Source organism: Mytilus trossulus, chromosome 5 (genome assembly GCF_036588685.1).
Source record: "Mytilus trossulus isolate FHL-02 chromosome 5, PNRI_Mtr1.1.1.hap1, whole genome shotgun sequence".
Lineage (NCBI taxonomy): Eukaryota > Metazoa > Mollusca > Bivalvia > Mytilida > Mytilidae > Mytilus > Mytilus trossulus.
The window spans coordinates 23,017,775-23,038,728 of record NC_086377.1 but is presented as its reverse complement, the minus strand read 5'-3'; the positions used below and the strand labels follow the sequence as shown (position 1 = coordinate 23,038,728).

At 31.5% G+C, this 20,954-nt stretch overlaps 1 protein-coding gene across 1 annotated transcript; it reads right to left on the bottom strand.

Annotated features, from left to right (window-relative positions):
- Positions 1 to 5,061: 5,061 nt before the first annotated feature.
- On the bottom strand, positions 5,062 to 19,235 carry LOC134718665 (histone-lysine N-methyltransferase 2D-like). The gene is made up of 10 exons (XM_063581319.1): positions 18,932 to 19,235; positions 17,663 to 17,777; positions 13,980 to 14,137; positions 13,174 to 13,324; positions 12,094 to 12,165; positions 11,006 to 11,171; positions 10,591 to 10,637; positions 9,374 to 9,433; positions 5,683 to 7,020; positions 5,062 to 5,225 (listed from the first exon to the last, which is right to left on the bottom strand). The coding sequence occupies exons 1-10, from the start codon at positions 19,136 to 19,138 to the stop codon at positions 5,068 to 5,070; spliced, it is 2,472 nt and encodes an 823-aa protein (XP_063437389.1). The 5' UTR covers positions 19,139 to 19,235; the 3' UTR covers positions 5,062 to 5,067.
- Positions 19,236 to 20,954: the final 1,719 nt, after the last annotated feature.

Sequence of the window (20,954 nt, the reverse complement as noted above, 5' to 3'; positions counted from 1 at the left end):
TTCGGTCATGTAACCGCTAGACGTCAGTCCAGCAATCTATTCACGTCCCGAATTCAAATATTTTATTCATGGTCAGCGGAAAGATATCATATTACAGATAAATAAAATAGTTAGGTCATGAAACCACTGCTAGACGTCTGTCCATCAAACTATTTACGTCAAGTAGAAAATATTTCATTCATGTTCAGGAAGAGATCATATTAAAAATAAATACAATAGTTAGACCATATTACCGCTAGACTGATTGATAGATGTTGGCTGTACGTCCAGCGACAAATATTTCATTCATGTTCAGGAAGAGATCATATTAAAAATAAATACAATAGTTAGACCATATTACCGCTAGACTGATTGATAGATGTTGGCTGTACGTCCAGCGACAAATATTTCAGGACATGTTCAGGACGTCGGATATCATATTAATGATTAATACAATAGTTCGATCATGTAACCGCTAGACGTCTGTCCAGCAATTTATTTACGTCCAGTGGCAAATATTGCATTCATGTTCAAGACGAGATAATATTAAAGATGAATTACAGACAATACTTACAGACTATCTAAGAACCGCAGACTATACTTACAGACTAAATCTAATTATCTGAGACAAAACTTACATCTGTATATAGGAACCTCAGACAATAATTACAAACTGTATATGAATACCTCAGACTAGTATACTTACAGACTGTATCTAAGAACTGCAGACACTACTTACAGACTAACTCTAAGAACCTCGGACAAAAATTACAATTGTATATAAGAACCTCAGACAATACTTACAAACTGTATCTAAGAATTACAGACAATACTTACAGACTGTATCTAAGAACTACAGACAATACTTACAGACTATCTAAGAACTACAGACAATACTTACAGACTGTATCTAAGAACTACAGACAATACTTACAGACTATATCTAAGAATTACAGACAATACTTACAGACTATATCTAAGAATTACAGACAATACTTACAGACTATATCTAAGAATTACAGACAATACTTACAGACTATCTAAGAACTACAGACAATACTTACAGACTGTATCTAAGAACTACAGACAATACTTACAGACTGTATCTAAGAATTACAGACAATACTTACAGACTGTATCTGAAAACTACAGACAATACTTACAGACCGTATATAAGAACTATAGACAAAACTTACAGACTGTATCTAAGAACTACAGACAATACTTACAGACTGTATCTAAGAATTACAGACAATACTTACAGACTGTATCTAAGAACTACAGACAATACTTACAGACCGTATATAAGAACTATAGACAATACTTACATACTGTATCTAAGAACTACAGACAATACTTACAGACTGTATCTAAGAATTACAAACAATACTTACAGACTGTATCTAAGAACTACAGACAATACTTACAGACCGTATCTAAGAACTATAGACAATACTTACAGACTAGCTAAGAACTACAGACAATACTTACAGACTGTATCTAAGAATTACAGACAATACTTACAGACCGTATCTAAGAACTACAGACAATACTTACAGACTGTATCTAAGAACTACAGACAATACTTACAGACTGTATCTAAGAATTACAGACAATACTTACAGACCGTATCTAAGAACTACAGACAATACTTACAGACTGTATCTAAGAATTACAGACAATACTTACAGACTGTATCTAAGAATTACAGACAATACTTACAGACCGTATCTAAGAACTACAGACAATACTTACAGACTGTATCTAAGAATTACAGACAAAACTTACAGACCGTATCTAAGAACTACAGACAATACTTACAGACTGTATCTAAGAACTACAGACAATACTTACAGACTGTATCTAAGAATTACAGACAATACTTACAGACCGTATCTAAGAACTACAGACAATACTTACAGACTTATCTAAGAACTACAGACAATACTTACAGACTGTATCTAAGAATTACAGACAATACTTACAGACCGTATCTAAGAACTATAGACAATACTTACAGACTATCTAAGAACTACAGACAATACTTACAGACTGTATCTAAGAATTACAGACAATACTTACAGACTGTATTTAAGAATTACAGACAATACTTACCGACTAACTGTAAGAACCTCGGACAAAACTTACAATTGTATATAAGAACCTCAGACAATACTTACAAACTGTATCTAAGAATTACAGACATTACTTACAGACTAACTTTAACTTAATTAAAATACTGGGAACTTCTGTATGTACATGTATCCATGGAGGACATATTTCCTTTAAAAAATATCGCATAAAGCCTTGATTAAAAAAATGAAATAAGACCGGCAAAATAGCAAAACTCTATATAAATCGCTATTTTGCCGGTGAAAAAGAAAAGTTGCAAGGCGCTGATACGCTTCCGTAGGTCACTTTGATTTTTTTGGTTTAAAAATATGATCTAGTCAACAATTTCAGACGAAGGACTGTGACTGTTTGACTTACGATTGTTTGTTACAAGTAGTACACGTGGAAACATTCCCTTGGAAGGAAAGGACGTTACTGGTACTACTATAGTAACATCAGGATAATGTTGTTAATTTATTGTAAAGGGATATTTCAACGGACCTAAATTGAGTGGAACTGTGAAGAGAAATGTCTCAAGATGTATAGCAGGCAAACTAGTATCCGAGTACTCAAACTGTACTCGACTAATCGGCCTTCCGAGCGAGTACTCGACTAGTCTACTCGGCCATCCGAGCAAGTACTCGCTGCAATCCCTTGTTCGTACACGAATAATAGACAGTCATTCCAGAGGTTTAGGTTCTATATAACGTTCACACACTAATGAGACAGAGTTATTCGAGGTTAATATGTCGTATACCTAGTTTATACACCACTGATGATGAGACAGAGTATTAGATTGGTATAGGTTATATTATGTTCAATCATGCACCAATGAGACAGTTATTCGATCGGTTTACCACTTATATAACGTTCTTATACACCAACCAGGCCGAGATGGGATTAAGCTCTATACATTGTTCATACATCAATGAAACAGTTATTCGATGGGTAGCGTTTTTGATTGTTGAAGGCCATATACATATACATGTACTTGATGATATCCACGATATCTGGTGTAGAGTTGTTTTACTGTAATTCTTCGGTAGGCCATGCATATAACATACAATTCTTGCTTGAATTCACGTTCTCTGGTTGCGAATTGTCTTATGGTAAAACAAGACCAGTGAACACGCAGAAATCTCTCGCCTACTTTACTAATTGATATTAGTTGATAATACTAAATTTGAAGGTTTATTAAAACTGTCTCATAATCTTAACATTAACCAAGAAAAAACTTAACATTGATCGATGAACCGATAAAATGAGGTAAAGGCAAGATAAACTATGCCAGGCAAAATAAAAGTTTAACAAATATAGTTGAACTATTGCTTAGATTTTAAGAAAAACAGACCAAAACCAAAAACTTAACACTGTTTAATGAACCATAAAAACGAGGTCAAGGTCAAATAAAACATAGATCATTAAACATTTCCATACACCCAACTATAGTTGACCTATTGCATTTAGTATTAGAAAACAAGACATAACTAAAAAAACTTCACTTTGACCACAGATGACACCTGGCAACTAGACATACACACTTTACAATCATCGTATACACTAAATATAGTAGACCTATTGCATACAGTATAAGAAAAATAGACCAAAACAAAAAAAGCTTAACGATAACCATTGAACCATGAAAATGAGGTCAAGGTCAAATGCACCTTCCAGTTGAATATGTACACCTTACAGTCCTTAAATACACTGAATATAGATGATGACCTATTGCTTATAGTATCTGAGATATGGACTTGACCATGCACCAAAACTTAACCTTGTTCACTGATCTGTGAAATAAGGTCAAGGTTAAGTGAAAACTAAAGCTAACGCCTCCACCACCTGATCACTATCCCTATGTCAAGGTTTCTGATATAAAATTTGCAGGCTCAACAAAAACAATCATTGTTAAAGGCTAGATTACATTTAATTGCTAAAATCAATGTTTTCTGGTGGAGAATTGTATAATTGTACTGATTATTCATTGTTGAAGACCAAAATAACATCCAGTTGCTTAAATCCATGATACATTTTGGAGAGTTGTCTTATTGTAATAATCATCATTGTTGAAGGCTCTGGTGGAGTTTTCTTATTGTTTTGATTCTTTATTGTTGAAGGCTCTGGTGGAGAGTTGTCTTATTGTGATAATTCATCATTGTTAAAGGCTCTGGTGGCGAGCTGTTTTATTTCTTTATTATTCAAGGCCAGAAAACATACAATTACTTAAATCCACAATTCATTTTGGAGAGCTGACTTATTGTAACAATTTATCATTGTTGACGGCCAGATAACTTTTATTTGCTTAAATCCATATATGGATAATTGCATTTTTGTACAGATTATTCATTGTTGAATGCACAATATCTGTTGGAGAGTTGTTTTATTGTTACTATTATTCATTGTTTATGACCAGCTATGTAACATTCATTTTCTTAAATTCACTGTCTCTGGTGGCAAGTTGTTTTATTGTAACAATGCTTCATCGTTGAAGGCCAGATTACATATTATTGCTTGAAATCAAGTATTTCGGTGGATACTTGATTTAGTGTACAGATTATTAATGGTTGAAGGCCAAATAATGTACAATTACTTAAATCCATGATAACTGTTGAAGAGTTGTTTTATTGCAAATAATGTTCTTTCTTGAAGACTATATAACATTATATGCTCTGTTTTCGATAGAAATACACTTTATGCAATTGGATATCTGTTATCCTATTTTGGCTGGAAAAACAATCTATATCAAAAGTCTATAACTGTTTGAAACTTTAAGTTGTACTAAGAACATTAAATATTAGATATTTCATATTTGAACATGTTGAATGTTCCTAAAACCAATCACAGCTGTTTATATGTACATGTAAATGTGTACTAGCATAAGGTCGATTTCTATTCAACACAGCTTATATATTGGCTTAAATCCAGGATCGCTGGTGGTCAGTTGTTAAATTGTATTTATTATATAAAAAATTTAAATCAAATTTTATTGGAAAAAAACTGTCCAATTAGACTTGGAGTCAGATTAGATTCTGGCTCCCATGAATCATGGTCATGGTTAAATCCATCCCAATGAATCAGGTACTCTCGTGAGTTTCCGACATTTCTCGTGGCAATGATGCCTTTCACTCCCCATTCTGAAAGAAAAATAAAACATTGTAGTTATATGAAAAATAAAGAAGTTCCTTTATTTCATAGCAAAGTGATCTATATGAATCTTAGTCATCTTTTTGGTGAAACTGACCTAAGTCTATATGTACAGCAATGTTAATGATGAATTTAAACAAAAACAAAATGTCAGTTTGTCAAAATATCAATTTTAATAGTTTGTTAATTAGAAGAAGTTAATTTTAACATTCAATTGCATTATTTCTAATCAAAAAGTTATATTTTAACTATGTCATAAACATCAACAACACAATTTGTCAAGATATTTGACATGTTATAAATATACCAAATACATAATATCATATAAATAATTTCTGTTCAAGTGAATTATTAGAAAATAACAGATGACTGATAAATCCACATAATGCAGAGCTTTTTCTGTGTCATTCTAGTTACAATTGAAATTCTAACTTGCACTTTTATTACCTTTGTTGTTCTTTCTCTTTTTAGTGGCTTTTGTCCTGTTAGCAGCTGTCCCCCTTGGTCTTTTGCTGGTATGTGTGACTGGTGCTGATGTGAGTGCTAGTGTGACTGGTGGTGATGTGAGTGTATGTGTGACTGGTGGTGATGTGAGTGCTAGTGTGACTGGTGGTGATGTGAGTGTATGTGTGACTGGTAGTGATGTGAGTGCTAGTGTGACTGGTGGTGATGTGAGTGTATTTGTGACTGGTGGTGATGTGAGTGCTAGTGTGACTGGTGGTGATGTGAGTGTATGTGTGACTGGTGGTGATGTGAGTGTATGTGTGACTGGTGGTGATGTGAGTGCATGTGTGACTGGTGGTGATGTGAGTGTATGTGTGACTGGTGGTGATGTGAGTGTATGTGTGACTGGTGGTGATGGTACTGTATGTGTGACTGGTGGTGATGTGAGTGTATGTGTGACTGGTGGTGATGTGAGTGTATGTGTGACTGGTGGTGATGGTACTGTATGTGTGACTGGTGGTGATGGTACTGTATGTGTGACTGGTGGTGACGTGAGTGCTAGTGTGACTGGTGGTGATGTGAGTGTATGTGTGACTGGTGGTGATGTGAGTGTATGTGTGACTGGTGGTGATGGTAGTGTATGTGTGACTGGTGGTGATGGTACTGTTTGTGTGACTGGTGGTGATGGTACTATATGTGTGACTGGTGGTGATGGTACTTTATGTGTGACTGGTGGTGAAGTGAGTGTATGTGTGACTGGTGGTGAAGTGAGTGCTAGTGTGACTGGTGGTGATGTGAGTGTATGTGTGACTGGTGGTGATGGTACTGTATGTGTGATTGGTGGTGATGGTACTGTATATGTGACTGGTGATGATGTGCTTGTATGTGTGACTGGTGGTGATGGAAGTGTTTGTGTGACTGGTGGTGATGTGAATGTATGTGTGACTGGTGGTGATGGAAGTGTTTGTGTGACTGGTGGTGATGGTAGTGTATGTGTGACTTGTGTTGATGTGAGTGTATGTGTGACTGGTGTTTTTTTTAGTGTGAGTGTTTGTTTGGCTGTTTTTTTTTTTAGTGTGAATGTTTGTTTGGCTGATGGGTTTTTTAATGATTTTTTGACTGTTGTTTTGTTTGGTTGTGTTTGTGTGACTGGTAGTGATGGTAGTGTATGTGTGACTGGTGGTGATGTGAGTGTATGTGTGACTGATGGTGATGTGAGTGCATGTGTGACTGGTTGTGATGGGAGTATGTGTGTGACTGCTGGTGATGCAAGAGAATAAATGTTTTCTTCAAACTCAGGAGTCACCAGTAAATTATAGAGTAGTTCTTCACTTCCAGGTTCTACAAAAACAAAATCATTAATATGGTAATTTTCACTGCATCTCCAATATTTACTTTTCATTACCAAATTTTCTTGGTTTGAAAAAAAAAAAGTTTTTATAAAACAAAGTATTGTCCCTAAAGCATTGCTAAAGGAAATATGCATAACATTACAATCATTATCTGTATCATTGTGTATGAATTTGTTTTTTTTGGTACAGTTTCAAAAATAAATACAGTGCCATAGTTAGTTTTCACTTCGTTATTTTTTCAATGAAGTAACAGAAATGTCTGATTTGATCTCCTGCACCGTTCAAAATACAACATATGTTATGCACATGTTTACCATGATCTATTTGAATTGAACATGGCCATGTTTACAAAGCGAAAGAGGAGCATCTTATAAGAATTTGTGATGTTCACTACATTTCCCCATATCCAATCTTTTGCTCACTAAACACATCATTTTTTAATTGTGATAAATATATTTCAAAAATGTTAAATCAATTATTGAAATTTCAGGCTAAGCAGGATTAAAAACCTGGTTTAAAATCTCAGAATATTTGCGACAGTGTATTGTAGTCATGATCCATCAGAAAAAAATACATTTTTTATTAACTAGACTTGGGTAAAAGATATTTAGAAAATAAAAACCAAATTCACATTTAACTTGTAACCATGAAAACAACATATGACAAAAGTTCAATTATAGTTTTTTTTTTTTTTTAAATGGGGAATGTGCCAAAGAGACAACAACCCGACCATAAAGCAGACATGTTTGGTGTCCCAAATTTCGTTCCCAAATTTTTGTGTTCTAGGTGTAACACCACTAATTTGGGCCCGGCAAGAAAGCACATACCAGAAAGTTATACATATTTAACACAAAATAGTTCCTACGCATGGACATAACTTTCAAAATATTTAGAATATTTTATTAATTTTGGTATCAAATGAAAGCTGCATGACTGGTGATCATTGAAGAACAATTTTTGACTGATAAATTTGAATAATAAAAAAATGACATGAAATTTAAAAAGGAGGGTACATTTTGCCTTTTTGTCAGATCGGAAGTACCTGTTTTGGTACATCCGAAGTTCCGGGAACCAGTTCTTTCTTATATGCCATGTAAGGTATGTTGATTTTTTCAGTATAGGACACCAGAAGGTGTTGCTTTGACATGCAATGATTGTCAATTATTTGAACTTAAGATAAAAGAGCTGTGACCACTCGAAACTGAGGAATTTAACATAGAAAGCAATGGGGCCATTAATTAGTAGTGTACTTCCTATTACAGAGAATCACCAGAAATCCAATTTTTAGAAGTTGTACCTATTCCAATGAAAATAAGTCAAACATGATGTAAGTAATCATGTTTAATCATCTGTTTTGGTCAACCGTCCTGCTTATGGGAAATTTAAGCTCTTAAATTGGCATACTCAAGTATGTTAGCCTTTTATGGTCATACAACATGCATGCAGTTAAGACTTGAATCCATGTTCTTATTTTTGCATTTTTTCTGATTGAAATCAATAAAACATGTATTTTATGACTTCTATATGGAACAGAATAGCTCTTGGTCAAAGTAATCTTATGATTTTTCAAGTTTTTTTTTTTTTATGGTAGCCTTTTACAATCTAGGCAAATGGTATATACTCATATAAGAATTCTAAAATCTCACTGCACATGCAATTTTGAACCAGTTTAGCAAGTTATCTAGCTGAGGGATATATAAATTGCTCTTATCAATCTATGTTTTACCACAGAATAATGAATTATTTAATTGAGTTACTTTTTGAGTGTTATATTTTTTAATGTATTTTAGTCTTTCTTGTATGCTGTTGTTGTTGTAAGGTTAATTTTAGGAACTTTTGGAATGTTTCTTTTTAGTTGATGTATGGTCAGATGTTTGCAGACTGAACAGGTCAATTGTTCAGCAATGTAAACGGATCAGACTAGATCAGAGCTGATCAGAAAATTTAATTTCACTTTATAGATGTATTTTAAGATATCAAAAGGTTAAAATATGATCATATAAGGTTAATGTATATAGGTAAGTATCATCATTGGATAACTAAATGAATATATTTTTTGCCCAGAAACTCATTACATATATAACTTAAAGACCTGCTATTTTTTGTTATCTTAAAAAGAAACTGACCTTCTGATAATGTAACAACAGTTGTATGAAGAAATAAATATATTTTTATGGAAAATATATATATATATTTTGGTACACATATAGCAATGAATGAAATTTGATAAAAATACCATTATGTAAAACCGGTTGGCAGATTTTTTGGGAAATTTGCTTCAATATTTTTAATTTTTAATTTCGTTATTATTAACTAATCACTAAATAAAATAAAATTACTACCAATCAAGTTATCCTCCTCAACAGCCTTCTGCACCTTCATATTCAATTCTGTTTCTATAGCTGAAAGATAATTGATAATAGACATAAACTAGAAGTTTTAATTCCAATAAAACTGCATGCACACAAATAATGCCCATTACAACCTGTCATTATTGTTTCAATCAAATCTCTGACATTAACAATTAACAGGTGGTTGCATTTTCATCTGAAAAAAATTGGAAGTTACTTAAATAAGAGAATGGAAACTCACATTTTTGTAATTTTTCCATTTATAAAGAGGCATAATTGTGGAATGGTTAAAGTCATAAGAAACCTCAAATCAAAAAAAATAATGCAAATGTTTTTTATAACTCAATGGATAGTTTTCATTATAAAACTTATGTACATATACTTTTTTCTGAAGAAAATTCTTTAATTTATTCATTTTTAGAAGAAGTTTACTTTATTTTAATTGCTTGCTTCCAGCAACCAATTCCCCCGACATATTTTCCGTATGCAAAGTGACCTCAGTGTAACCCATCTCGTAAAACTCCGGTGATCACAATACGCATGGATGTCCTTAAAATAAACTATTATCTGAATACACATGTTAAACACGTGCTCTTTTTCCATGCATTTTTGTTTATTTTTTGTCGATTGTTGACAAACAGGTGACCATCGTTAAACTTCGGCTTCAAAACACGAACTTTAATTACCTGCCATATTTTCACAACAACACTGACCGATTGAAAAAAAAATTGACGATTATACGAAATTTACAAGAAAAAAATGACAAATTCGTGCACAGAAGACTAAGTTTATGATGTGTGTATGCATTGGTTCAAGAATTGGAAGAACATAATTTTTCACCGGTCACTCGTTTCTTATGACTTTAAAGTGACTCTTCCTAAGTTCAAACTTGATTTGTATTTTGTGATAATAAGCATTGTGTATAAGGTTTCATAATATTTTGTTGAGGTACACTAAAGTAAGGGAATGGAAACGAAAAAATTGCAATTTTTCCATTTATAAAGGGGCATAACTCTAGAACAGTGACACCACCAATATTCAAACTTGATCTGCGTTTTTTAGTTATAAGCATTGTGTATAAGTTACATTTTGACTAAAGCTTGCAATTAAAATAGGATTGATTGTCATTTGCTGTGGCAAATATTTCAGGCATAATCAGGAAAATTTTTATAAAAGACATTTAAATATAGTATGTTATATTTATTTACCATTGTCAACTGGTAATGATAATACCTCATATTCAGGAGATGTGGGCCTGAAATAAACAATAAAATTGAAAAACTGGTAAAATTTACTTCTAAAACATGCATAAATTTCTTAAGTATGTGCATTAGTTTATATACCTGTCTGTCAAAGGGCAATGACTATAAAAATGTATTTGTTGACTCTTTTTTTATAGCTTTAATTAATTATAATTTTAAAAATAATTTGTGACATTGAAGATGCATGGTTGACAAATGGTATTTTATATCAATAAGCGTAAAATGATGTTGGTTTTCTAGTGTACAGGATGGAGACTTAACTAACTTGAGAAGATGTGCAGACCAAAAACACTGTTCACCATTGTTCCACTCTATTAATTGCAGGATGGATATAAAAGTTAAAATGTCTAATTGTACTTACACTTCTACCGAAATTTCCTTTATGTTTAATATCATTTTCATTTTTTTCTCCCCATAATTTGACATAGGTACTAGGGGGAGAACATCAAGGGGGATACCATTCACTTGTATGTTTCCTTTTTTAACTTTGGTGTATGGGAAAGCTTGTTTTTTCCCCACTGCTTTTGCTAAAAAAAATGTTATATAAAACAGTATTTACTAAAACACATTTGATTCTGTTTCGTAAGCATCCACAAATAGTCATTCTGTGGTTAAAGTTTTTTAAAATTTTAATAGCTTTCTTAAAATATCCTGAATTTGTAACTTGGACAGAAACTTATTTATGATCATTAAATAGTATCCAGAAGTAAATTTTGTAAAAATAAAATTCAATTTTTCCGTATCTTACACGAAATAGACTTAGTTTTTTCTGCTGGGAAACATTAAATTCAATCTGTGGTTAAAGTTTTTAAAATTTAAATGACATATTCTTGTAAATAGACTTAGTTTTTCTGCTGGGAAACATTAAATTCACTCTGTGGTTAAAATTTTAATAACTTTCCTCAAATTTTACCAAACTTGGACAGAGGCTTGTTTATGACAATGAGATAGTATTCAGAAGTCAATTTGTTAAAAAGAAAATAAAAAAAAATCTGTACATAATTATAAATTGACTTAGTTTTTCTGCCAGGAAACAATACATTCCAGAATTTGAAGATCTATTGGTGACCTTCTGCTGTTGTCTGTTTTGGTCGGGTTTTTGTCTCTTTGACACATTCCCTATTTCCATTCTCAATTTTATTCACTCTGTGGTCAAAGTTTTTAAAATTTTAATAACTTTTAAGCTATTCTTGATTTGTACCAAACTTGAATAGAAACTTGTTTATGATCAAAAGCTAATATCCAGAAGGAAGTTTTGTTAAAACGTTGTACCTGTTAATCCGTATTAAACTTATAAATAGACTTTTTTCTTCAAGTTAACATTATTATTACATACAGTCTGCAATCAAAGTATTTAAAACATATATGAGATTTATAAACTCAGCATTAAAGATTTCCACATTGCAGCTAACATTTCATATGAAGTAGAGTAAAAGACATTACACTTACAATACAACTTGTTCATGTGGGTTTGAGCCTCCTGTTGAAGACTTTTTAAGTCTTTTGGTACTTCTTTGGTTCCTACAGAAAAAAGTAATGTCAAGTCACAATATTAAAACTAGATTGTTAACCATACAAAAAGAAAAATAACTAGAATTGGCAAGCAATAGCAGATGTCACTTCATGATGCCAGGCTGCCTTGCCATTTTTTTTTTATTATATTTGAACAGTTTCCATGGTAACTAGGGCTATAAAGGACCATTCCATAGTTGGGTGCACAACCTCACACATAGGAATAAAAGTACTCTAGTTGAAGTGATTTGACGGTCGTAAATGCAGTTCAACTGGTGACGGGTAGTGGACACAGTAAAACAGATATTTGTAACCATCAAATCAAAATTGAGGTGGCAACTCTTCAACTATAGTACTGTTATTCCAAATCTAATGCATTACAAACAAATAATAATTTGTAACAGTTGGAAAAATGTATAAACTTGAAATAAAATAAAATTCTGCAAAACTTCATAAATGATTTTGGTGCATAGATTTCATTGCTAAACATGACTTTATACAAATAAAAACTTACAAACTGAAAATAATTTCGTTACTTCTTCTATTAAAATTTGGATAAAATAACACTAATGCCACTAATGAATCCCCTTGAACCTAATCACAAAATAAAACAAGTGAACAAAGCAAAAGTTTCAAAGTCAATAAACCATGACATAGGGACAGAGGAAAATATTTTTCATGGAAATAAGAAATGCCTACCATTATACAACTGCATACCAAAAGTGGTTAAACAAGAATGTGTCCTCAGTACATGGATGCCCATTTGCACTATCATTTTCCATATTCAGTGGACTGTGAAAATGGGACAAGAACTCTAATTTGGCATTATAATAAGAAAGATCATCACAGGAAACATGTATAATAAGTTTCAAGTTGATTGGAATTCAACTTAATCCAAAACTAAAAACTTCAACCAAAAACTTAAACCTGAAGTGAAACAGACAGAAAAACAAACAAATGCACAGAGCAGAAAACAAAATGCCCATAAATAGGGCATACAAATGTTAAAATTCTGACCTAGTGAATGAAAAGCAAACAAATTCTGCAGGATGTCCTCTGATTTAAGGAAGGCAGCAGATTTTCCATCTCCTAAAAGGATCTGGGATCCAGTGTTGGTGTCAATGCCTACCAGAGCTACATCTACACTATGCTTTTCAAGTTCAACAATCTGAAGGGAAAAAGAAAAATATTTGATTATGGTCTGACTGAGGATTAAAATAACATCAAACAAACCTAGATAAAAAAAAAAGTTGCACACACTCACTATTTATTTATATTTATTTATACTTATTTATCAAGAACCTGGTTCGTGCACCTGTAATTTTTTGCTTAAATCTTTTATCAATAAATATTTTTGATTTTCAATATATATTAATTTGTGGCTTAAAAATGCCTTTTCAGGAGGATTGCGGGTATAAGATTTTCAGAAAAAAATAACATTTGTTTTTCATTACAAATCCTATTAATTACCTTTAGTAGTTGTTACTTTATCATATAGTATAAAAATAATTCAAAAAAAAAATTGGTGTTGGCCCCATGTGACACCTAAAATGTAGGTAAAATTGAAAAAGCTCCAAATTATCTCCCTTTGGTGCAAAAATGCCATTATTTGGCATTAAAATTGAACGGACAAAGATGATAGTGGATGCCAAGTTATGGTAAATGCTCACTTTGGCATGCATCAAAACACACCAGATATTGCCGGTAACTGAAAAAATGTTGCCATCATATTACAAGTTGGGTCTTCAGGAAAGTTTATTTTATAAGCAAATCAGAATAAAATTGTTTAAATCAAATAGTAATAAAAAAAAATTCAGTCTCACATGTTCTCTGATAATCTTAAGCCTTTTAAAGGCATCTTTCTGTTGTGGTTGAGGTGGTACCACTGGCTTTTCTTTGGCCTTCTGTTTGTATTCCTCCTTTTCCTCCTGCCCTAACAAATTCCAGGCAGGTGCCCAGTCTGCTATGTCATTAAATTGATCTTAAATAAACAAATATAAAAAATAGGTTAATCAACTGTCTAACCTGATTGATTCTTTTAAGAATAAGCAAACACAAGTTTTTCCATTAATATTTCTTTAAAAAAGGTCAAAAGAAAAACTTTTTAAACCTTCAATTGAGGCTACTATTCAAATTTCATCAAATTATATTTTTATGAGCAATAGCTCAAGTAAATATTCTTTAGGCTACTGCAATTAGTGAAGTCAGTCAAGCAGGCAAGGGGTAATCTTAATCAGCTGTAATCAATTACATTTTGCAGTGTAGTCCTATGTAATCAGTAATTATGTCATTTCTGATTACAAGTAATCACAATGTAATCAATTACATTGCAAAAAATAGGTGTAATCGTGATTATTTTTTGATTCCTTTTAGATTACATTCACATGATTACTTGCTGATTACAAATTTTGAATACTGGTTTATAGGAAAATAGTATTTGATAGACAATATGAAAGTGTAAAGCATGAATAAAAAAATCATAAAACTAGTAATCACTATGATGGGACTTTGCTTTAATGTGATAAATAGTATCATCTTATAACCACTTATAACTTTATTGATATTGCAATAAAGACAATAACATTTTAATACCCAAGCTCTATTGTTGGTTAAAAAATGAAGGTAGTGATTAACACCAGTACTGTAAAAACATATATGGATGTGTCAATTATGTCCTCACAGACAATAAAATTATACTTGATTGATTTTTCATTATTTGTCCAAGTTTTTTATAAATTAGGCAGTTGGTTAAAACTTGTAGAAAAAAGCAAAGTTATATCTCTTACATAGAGAAAGGACACTTGTCTATAGCTATGTTATCAAATTACACATGTTACACTGTACTGGTCTAAATTCTTTTAAATAAGATTAAAAGAATATGGCTTCAAAAAAAGATACAAAAATTAGCTTTTTCCTGAGGATAAAAAGTTATTAGAAATTCTTTAGTATTGCATATACAATGTAATCATCATTACTTTAAAGAAAGGTAATCTCATGTAATCAATTACATTTGAAATAAGGTGTAATTGTAATGTAATGGATTACATTTTATAAGCAAAGTAATTGTAATGTAATTGATTACATTTTAAAGTAATTGACCCCATCCCTGCAGTCAAGTGTAAGAAGTAACTGCATGATCAATAATATGTTATTTGCTTTTTTTTAAAGAATTGGGATGCTTTTCTCTTTAAACAAATTTTAATTCAACTTATTTTTTAGAGTTGAAATAACAATAGATTTCTTTTAAATGCACAGTCATGAGTAAAATTAACTCCTGCATATGCATACTTTGTCAGATGTAAATTAATTTTGTACATGCTGACTTATCACTATACACAAAGTATAATAGGTGTACAGAAATAATTTTTAGTATAAAATCACCATGAAAATATATATATATAAATATATCCACATGTAAATTGACTTCAAGTATACTGTATCTATCAGATGTAGCAAAAATAGCAGGCTGTAGAAATATAATAAACTGCATAGAAAATCACACTAACAATGTTAATATATATATCTGTCCATGACTTCATCCCATCCACAACCAATGCTTATATAAAATAATCCATTTAGAAAGCCATAACTAATAATGGATTTGAGATAACATGGAGATTTGTTCCATGGCAAATCATACCACATCTTTTTTATTTATATATATGCAGTTATATAGGTGGTACAATGTATATATTTATACATGCATATAGATTGTCTTTTTCAATGGTTAATCATATATAACATTATTATACAATATTATCACAAAAATGTGAATTGGAGAAAAATCTAATGAATTAAAAGACTAATTTACAATTTAAATCTTTTTTTACAACACAGACTTATTAATTCATGTATATAATATATATATATAGGGTTGAAGATTTGAACAACAGTACTAATAATATACAATTATTAACTTTTGGTGAGGTTGATACAATGTTTTTTGACACCATAATGAAAAAAAACCCCAAAAATAGGAACTTGCAAGACATCATGAATCTATATTTAGGTACATGTAGTCCAGTCATACTAAGATTTAACCTCAAACTAATTGCAACAGAAAATGTTTTAGTTCTAATCTTTAGCATTATGCCCTTTATATACACAGGAAAAAAGTCCATAAAATTTAACTTGAGAAAAACTCAAAATCAGCATTTTAAATTTCCTATGGAAATTGACATTGGAAGGGGAGATAACTCTTCATTTTTGGTTGTTTTTCTTGAAATTTATGTAAAGTTTAAGTATGAGACTTTGATTGGGTTAAAAGTATGTGTTTGACTATATTATTTAATCTTCTGCTCATGAAATGTACAAACCAAACAAAACCAAAGTGTTATGGGTAGTTTTATTTTTTTCGTGCACTTTTTGTTAAAGAAATTGCTAGTTTGGAGCTTTGTAACCATTTTGAAAAAATAATGTGAAAATTTGGTATTGTTTACATCTGTATATTATATTTTTTCAGCATCTTACTCTTCTAAAGAAACTGTAAACCACAAAAAGAAGAATACATGCTTAATTATTTTTATTAAATTTGAGATTCTTTACCTTGACATGTTGAAAAATTCAATAAATGGTCAACTAATGAATTACAAAATCTAGATTATAGTTTGATAAAATATATGAACACCTTTAAAGTTGTTTTTTATACTCTAAAGACCGCTAAAAAATCAAGAATTGATACATTCTAATGAATAGAGGCTGTAAAGTTTTAATTTTGTATTAATTTTTATTGATATTTCTGCCTTTTCTGCAAGAGTTATCTCCCTTTTCAATGGAAATCTCCATAGGAATTTTATATGGTGATTATTTTAGTTTTCCTAAAGTTAGATTTTTTGGGACTTTTTCTGTGTATATTTGGTGTATAATGCTAAAGATTAAAACTTAAAAATCTTCTGTTGCAATTACTTTCGGGTTAGGGTAAAATTTATGCTAGATTGACTGGACTAATGGATGCTATTCCAAATTTTAGGTGTAACACCACTAATTTGGGCCCAGCCAGAAAGCACATACCAGAAAGTAGTACATATTTAACACAAAATAGTTCCTACACATGGTCATAACTTTCAAAATATTTAGAATATTTTATTAATTTTGGTATCAAATGAAAGCTGCATGACTGGTGATCATTGTAGAACATTTTTTGACTGATAAATTTGAATAATAAAAAAATGGCATGAAATTTAAAAAGGAGGGTACATTTTGCCTTTTTGTCAGATTGGAAGAACCTGTTTTGGTACATCTGAAGTTCCGGGAACCAGTTCTTTCTTATATGCCATGATTTTTTCAGTACAGGACACCAGAAGGTGTTGCTTTGACATGTAATGATTGTCACTTTATTTGAACTTAAGTTAAAAGAGATGTGACACTTGAAATTGAGGAATTTAACATAGAAAGTAATGGGGCCATTTATTAGTGGTGTACTTCCTTTAGATTAACCTCTTGCCATTTTAGCCCCAGTTAAAATAACGATAGGCTATATATATTAACATACATGTATGCAGTTTACCTTTTTTCTCTCTAACAAAACAATTATACCCAGTCATTCCTTTGAGGTATAATGTCCGTGGCTGTGCTTCATATTTCCTTCCCTCCACGACTTTTTTATAATTGCCAATCCAGTCCTTAAATTAATAGTATAAAATAAATTTAATCAAGCACATATGACTCCAAAATGACAAAGGTGAAATTGTAAAAAAATCAAATTAGACTTTTAGTATCTCACAATTATTAAGCTATTTTATCTGATTGGTTACATGTTATGTAGAATCATTCAAGGTATATAAGGTCCATAATCAATTTTATTAATATGGATATATTTTTATATTTTTTTTTCTGATTTTATTAGAATGACACTATAAATTATCTATGTATATAAACGTAGATAACGAATTAATCCCCGGTCTTAGTTTGAATTGGGAGAGTTTAAGGGAAATTTGGGTATAAAGTGTTACGTGAAAACAATGTTTTTTTTATTATCTAAAATAGTTTAATTGAAATTTGGAAATTTGACATTTTTTTTACAAGGTGTAGGGTACTTACCTTTGGTCGAACTCTACAGGTAGTCAAATATAAGACATTTTTTAATTCTGAGATAGAGAAACTGGATGGAGTCAAATTTGGCGCTCAATGTTGTGAGAGTTATGTCATAGATGGTGTGATGTGACTAACGTCAAAGTGGGTCATTTGCATAGCTAGGTCAGTAGTCCCATCCCTTCAATGTGGCAGTCAAGTGATGCATTTAATGAAATGAGTGTAAATGATTGGCATAATAGGACAAATCATTAATGAATTATTAAAATATTCAAATTACAGTCATCATGAATATTCTACAGAATTTTATATTTCACAAGCGTGAAGTTCCCTGGTATAATAGTAAGCAATGTCCAGGAATATGGGTTAGCAACACCCAGGGGCTATGGGTTTTGTAATGACGTGCGTTAACCAATCAAAATCATAGAAATATATTAAGACGGGGATAATATTTAATAGGTATGAATTTATTAATTGTTTGTTCAAGATTGATATTGCATGTGAGCAAATGCATGTACACTGTATTGTAAAATGACACAATGATACAACATACATGTGAATTCCATCAAAATCAGAAAAACTATTAACATGTGTAAACTTTGAATTAATATATATGACTGGATACACCATCTACACAGTGTTTTGGTATTAATCCAAATCCAAATCCTTTGTTACAGTTTGAAAGCCTAGTTAAAAATGAAAATTTAAAGTCCCCATTGCCAAGTTGGCATATAAATTAAATTACCTTGATAACCTGTAACGGCAGTCCTGTTCTTTCAACAGCCTTGTTGTGCAGCGCACTGCTTGTTATACCTTTGGAGTCCATGCCTTGGGCAAACAGCTCCTTCAAAATATCCTTGGTCTCCTCTGATAAGTTTGTTTTCTGAAAAATATTTACACTGTGAGTGGTTTTAGTATTAACTTTATCATGTTTATACTGAATACATTTCATATCGAGGTGAAACCTTGTGTCAAAGGAACCTGAAAGTAATGCTATTAAACAAGCATTTGTTCACTTATCTACATTGGCTAGAGTAATAGGGAGACGGTTCAGATCTCATAAACATGTTAAACCTGCTGCAATTTTGCGCCTGTCCCAAGTCAGGAGCCTCTGGCCTTTGTTAGTCTTGTATGATTTTTAATTTTATTTCTTGTATATAATTCAGAGTTTAGTATGATGTTCATTATCACTGAACTAGTATACATATTTATTAAGGGGCCAGCTGAAAGACACCTCTGGTTGCGGGAGTTTCTTGATACATTGAAGACCCATTGGTGGCCTTTGGCTGTTGTCTGCTTTATGGTCGGGTTGTTGTCGCTTTGACACATTCCTCATTTCCTTTCTCAATTTTATTTGTTACTGGTTTTATCAATGAAAAGAATATTACATAATTATAAAGAAAATATGGTTATCAAATTATATAAATAATATTTCTAATATCAGCATGATAAGGTCATCCATAAAAAAATATTTTACAAGCTTAAGCGACTCTTTTACACATTCCGAATCCGAATCCGAAGCCGAAGAAGAAGGAGTTGCTGTTTTTCTAACCACTATTAGAATACTATAGATGCAATTTGTTTTAATCTTAATTTTCAAACTTAGTGCAGTAGTAGAATCTTTATTTTTATAAATGCAACAAATCATATCATTGGTCATTGTGTCAAGTTTAAGAGTAAATTAAGATAATTAAAGCAATTAGAAATAAAGGCCTCAAGAGTCAAGATGTTTTCCTCTGCTCAGTTAATTCTGAGTATTATTTTAGATGTCAACACAGCCATAGTTCCTATTAAGTGGTAAGTTTGTTATAATAAGGCTTATATCCCTATAAACTATAAATGAGGATGTGGATAGGATTTAAAGAAGAAAAAAATAATGGGGTGGGTGGACATAAAGGGCAGAAAATATCATTTGTAGATAATAGTAATTCAAGTGATTACATAATAGCCAGTGTTTTAAAGATATCAAAGGTGTCACATATATATGCATAATGAAATTAACATATGACATGACAATTGAATAAGGAATAATTGTATGTTTAACTGATGATGCCATTGATGCAACACTGTGATTGTCATAAAGAAAGTTTTGAATTTTCTGATGTTTTTTCCTTAACATTGCTTAAGGGAACTATGCTGTCTCAGCATTTAAACAAACTCTTTACTTTCTTCTATGTTTTCTTTTAACTATATCTTTTCAGGTCTTAGTAGTATATTTTAGTGTCTATAGTATATGTTATTAAGATGGTATTTCTGCAAATCCTCCCTCCACACTTCGTATATTGATATTTAGGTATTCAGTCTTTGTGTACTTTCTCTTACTAGATTAAAAACTTTTTCAGATAGCACCTGTACAGCTCTCTTACTGTCAAAGTGCTTGCCTAGTACAAAAATGTATAAGTGTTTGTACCAGAAGATATATCTGTTAAAAATTGTATTGCCCATATATATATGGTAGTGACAATGGTACTAATCTACCTAAAAAAAGTTACAATACTGGTACAAAATTTGTATATCAGTATTGTGGACAATACTGGTATACATGTACCAGTATTGCGATTACCAACTACAGGAGATCTAAGATAAAGAATAATATGTGAAAACAATTAACACTACAGAAATGAAAAGTTTTTCACCCACACCCCCCATTAACAAAAACAAGTGCGCGTGATTTAACATACGAATGTGGATAGTACCCCCCCCCCTTTTTCCATTGTCAGAAACTACTGTCTGTGAGTAAACGGTTAATTCTATATATGATGGTTTAA